At 36.3% G+C, this 4,231-nt stretch overlaps 1 protein-coding gene across 1 annotated transcript; it reads left to right on the top strand.

The window, feature by feature from the left end:
- The first annotated feature begins 277 nt into the window (after positions 1 to 277).
- Positions 278 to 1,630, top strand: LOC125828365 (proteasome subunit beta type-5-like). Its single transcript, XM_049507679.1, has 3 exons — positions 278 to 438; positions 548 to 677; positions 1,436 to 1,630. The coding sequence occupies exons 1-3, from the start codon at positions 322 to 324 to the stop codon at positions 1,621 to 1,623; spliced, it is 435 nt and encodes a 144-aa protein (XP_049363636.1). The 5' UTR covers positions 278 to 321; the 3' UTR covers positions 1,624 to 1,630.
- Positions 1,631 to 4,231: the final 2,601 nt, after the last annotated feature.

The following is a 4,231-nucleotide window of genomic DNA, read 5'->3' on the forward strand; positions in this document are numbered from 1 at the left end:
AACCCCGTACCTCATGTTCTCAACCCACTTTATCGACCATTAAGCCACTTCATTAACATCTGATCCTTATATCCCAAACCTTCCTATTATCAGTAACCATTTTTGGTTTCTAACTATGAACTATCAGCATTTGATATCAATTGCTCGCTTTAATCCTACTGAGGCTATATGGAATATCTTGAGTTAAGTTTAGTACGTTAGAAAGCTTTGATAGTTAGGTTCTCTCTTAATAATCAATCAGGTTTTTTGTCTACCACGATTGTTAAGTATTACAGAGTGAAATGTATTTGATTTATCAATTATTGTAGCTAAAGGTTGTAAATGATGAAGATCGATTTTAGCGGACTTGAACCAAGTGCCCCACTTCGAGGGGAGTCTTCTGAGCTGTTTGATGGAATTTCGAATTCTCCATCATTCCATCTTCCTAATACTGCTAATGTGAGTCTGACTATTTTTCTGTTGTGTCCGATTATATCAAATTAATTGGGGATCTATGAAGTCCTAATTCTCTAACTATGTTTACTTTTTATCCTGTATGTTCTTTTAGTTTGATGGTTTTCAAAAAGAAGCAATCCAAATGGTGAAGCCTGCGAAGGGAACCACAACCCTTGCTTTCATTTTTAAAGGAGGTGTCATGGTTGCTGCTGATTCTCGGGCTAGCATGGGAGGATATATATGTAAACCCCTTTGCTCATTATTGTCTTTATGTTAAACAATGTGAAGAAATTCTTTAATTACTTATCAACTCTTCTACTGTTATGAGCATCCATTTGTCAATGGCTGTTGTGACCTTACTGCCTACCCTGTGCCCCTGCCAAATGACTTGATACGGGACATGCAAGACCTCATTATTTTCATGATTGAGTTTTTTTCTTTTTGGGTGCAAGTGAAGCTATATTTACCCGGTTTGAGCATAAAATGTAATTGGTTTTAAAAATTTCCACGTTCTACAAAATTTCTTCTGTGGCTTATTCAAGTTTATCTCTCTGTCATATGCTATACCTTTTTAAGAGTATGGTTCTGTTGTCAATGTCACTATAGTTATTGGTACAATGACTAGAACTTGGAATTATTGTCTTAAGCAGCAAGGTGTTTGGATAAATAGAGACATAATCTGATTTCTTATTGATCAGAAAAGAAAAGTCTGATTTATTGGGTACCTGAAACAAAACTTTAATTAACTTCAACTTTTATAGGTTGTGTTATGGAGTTATGCTATACGAGACTTGGATATGTTTTAGTTTTGGGTGTGTCATAGTTGACTGTCAAGTTCTTCACTAGAGGAATGTTTATTCCAAATTTAGGTAAAATACACTTCTACTTTGTTTGGACGATGCAAATACTCTTTTAAGTGTTATTTCTTGATCTATTGCAGTTCTTTTGATTTGGCCTGACCTTTTAAGAAATATCTTCCTTTCCTTGTAATATTTTGCAGCATCTCAATCTGTGAAGAAAATCATTGAAATTAATCCATATATGCTTGGCACAATGGCTGGTGGGGCTGCTGACTGCCAATTCTGGCATAGAAACCTGGGAATCAAGGTATTTGGTTATAAAATACTTATGCTTCCTTTTCCGAGTTGCTGTATTTACCCATTTTTGCCAGGGGAGTACTTGATATAGATTAATTCTGGACCTCTCTACATTACAGAGAGTCAGAGATCCTGTATTCTAGAGAATTTTAATGCTTCTGACTGCACATATTTATCTAGGATGGCTATGTTCTCCCTTCACTCAATAGTAAAAAAGAGAAAGGAAAAAGGTAGAGTATAAGCTAATAGTAAGAATGAAAATATGACTACATTGAAGAGGTAAAAGGAAAGAAATGACTAAATTTAAGTGGTGTTAGGTTTGGTCAGGAAACGATGATTGGAAATTTTTTACTCCCTGCCTGTTAGAGAACTGGTTCTTTGAAAGTCTCTTTCTGGTTAGTTTCTTCAAGACTAAGCCCCCTTCTGTTGGCCATCTTTCACTCTGCAGATTAAGGTCTCCTGACTTTGAAGTCTAATTGTGCTTATTCAGAAATAAGGGTAGGGGATTGGGGGGAACGTAGGGGTGGCAATTGGATGGGTTGGGTTAAAATTAGATGGGTTAAAATGGGTCAAGACCCAACCCAACCCAACCCAAATTTACTTGGGTCCCAAAGGGGTTGGGTCAAAACAGGTCAAGTAACGGGTCATAACCCAACCCGCCCAACTTGACCCAACTTCCTCCTTTAATTTTCAACATATTCACTTCCAGAGAAAGCAACAATCTTTCCCAACAGATTCACCCAACTTCCTCCTTTAATTTAAAGGAAGATGATGACTAAAATTTAAATACAAAGATGGAGATACCAAAGATTAATTATGAACAAAGAGCCAGCTGGAATACAAAACAAAGTCATTACAAACAATATAAACATATTGTATGAGAAAAATAGACTACACACAGACAAAAAAAAAACTAAGCGATATTGCTTAAGCTCTGAAACTAGTTTATGATAATAAAAAATTCAATCCCACAAAAAAAGAAGCTCTCCCAACACAAAATCAAATGAAGTATTCTAGCCTAAATATATCAGCTTTCGGGTACAACTTGATCATAATCTTCTTTCAGTTTCTCTTGATTTTCCTGCCCAAGTTCCCCCTTAATAGGCTTTGTCAATACCAAAATACAGAAGTTGACTTCTTGGTGGCTCCAACATTTGCAAGATCCTGAAAACACAGAGTTTATCATATTGCAAATTATGTCAACAAGTGATCGATTTAACTCAACAAATGGCCTAATTATGAGACATCAAGAATGGATGCACTGTAGGTGGTATCAAGCTTTTGTCGAGTGTACTGAGCTCGAGTTAGTTGGAGAAAACTTTGAGTTGAAAGAGCTACTCTGATCACCTGCATTAGGTACTAAACTAAAGCTACTGTATGCTCCTGTATTTGTGGAAGAACTTTATGAACTGAAGTTGCACACTAGCTGTGCAAACATGTTATGAGCAGTGAGTCAGTGGCTACATAAATTCTTTTGATGCTTTGACCTTTGTATAATCAAACACCAGTGGTGGAATAGTACCCTGTGACGGTACCGACCTGAGGTCGTTTCTCGGCTGGCACATAACTCATCTCCATAAGGTAGGGGTAAGGTCTACATACATTCTACTCTCCCCAAATCCCACCTTGTGAGATTAAATTGGATTTGTTGTTGTTGTTTTGACCTTTTTATCTTATAGTACAATCAAGATAAAAATGAATTCGTCATAATACACCTTTCAAAGCTAGAAAGAACATGTCTTAATTCAATATCTTTGTAGAGTTAAGTGACTGATTGCTCTAGACTGTGTTAGATTCTTCAAGGAATGATCTCCTAGTTACACCAGATTGTACTAACAAAGTTTGAAGCAAACAACCGAAGATCAATCTGTCCTTATCATGAATAGAGAGGCAGAACCCATGCAACTGGAAACCTGGAACTCTAGTAGTCAAAATTTCAGTTACATCCCCTCTGAACACCACCCTTCCAATAAAATAGAGAAACACAAGGAATGCAACTTGACAATTGACAGCTTCTGTGTTGTTTGTTATATGAAAATATGTCAATCTTTTAGTCAAGTGCAAAGGTGCATTTCCTAGAATCTACATTGTTCATAGCCTACTCTAGACAGTAAATCAAATCTAGGAGGATATACTAAGTTACTAACGATTGCAATAACGATGATTAGCATTCAAAACCTAGCAGCTAGCTCTCCACATCAATTGCAATATCATCTTAATTAGAATCATCAGCCCGCTATAAATAGACAAAACAGAATTGATAACTACATAGAAAGAGTAAAGAAAAAAAATGTCATAATACATATCAACATGAGTAAATTATACCTCCATGTCCATAGAGCCAATCTTGAGCACACAACTTGGCTTCTGCATTTTCCGGTAAGATTGAACTTCGATATCTTCCAATTACTCGTCCTCCAATGCTGACCGTTGATTCAGACACAACAGTACTAATAGGTATACTTAAAACATTTTTTGCCATCAGTGATAGCTCAGGATATCTATTCATGTTATCTTTCCAAAATTTGAGTACATCTAGATTAGCATTCCCCTTGCAGTCAAGTACATGCTCTTGCTGTTCCAAATATAGTTGTAATTGTGTTTTTTCCGAATTAGATTATGTCTGACTTGCAAACAAATGAAATTCATCCATTTCATCTCTCATCTCAGTATCACATTCATCAACTGGACTTCCCACC

Source organism: Solanum verrucosum, unplaced genomic scaffold (genome assembly GCF_900185275.1).
Source record: "Solanum verrucosum unplaced genomic scaffold, falcon-dt-bn FXZP01000048.1, whole genome shotgun sequence".
Lineage (NCBI taxonomy): Eukaryota > Viridiplantae > Streptophyta > Magnoliopsida > Solanales > Solanaceae > Solanum > Solanum verrucosum.

Coding starts and splice junctions, on each gene's coding strand:
- LOC125828365 (XM_049507679.1), top strand. CDS start 322: ATGATGAAGATCGATTTTAGCGGACTTGAACCAAGTGCCCCACTTCGA. Junction 439..547: donor ATCTTCCTAATACTGCTAAT/GTGAGTCTGACT, acceptor ATGTTCTTTTAG/TTTGATGGTTTTCAAAAAGA. Junction 678..1,435: donor TAGCATGGGAGGATATATAT/GTAAACCCCTTT, acceptor AATATTTTGCAG/CATCTCAATCTGTGAAGAAA.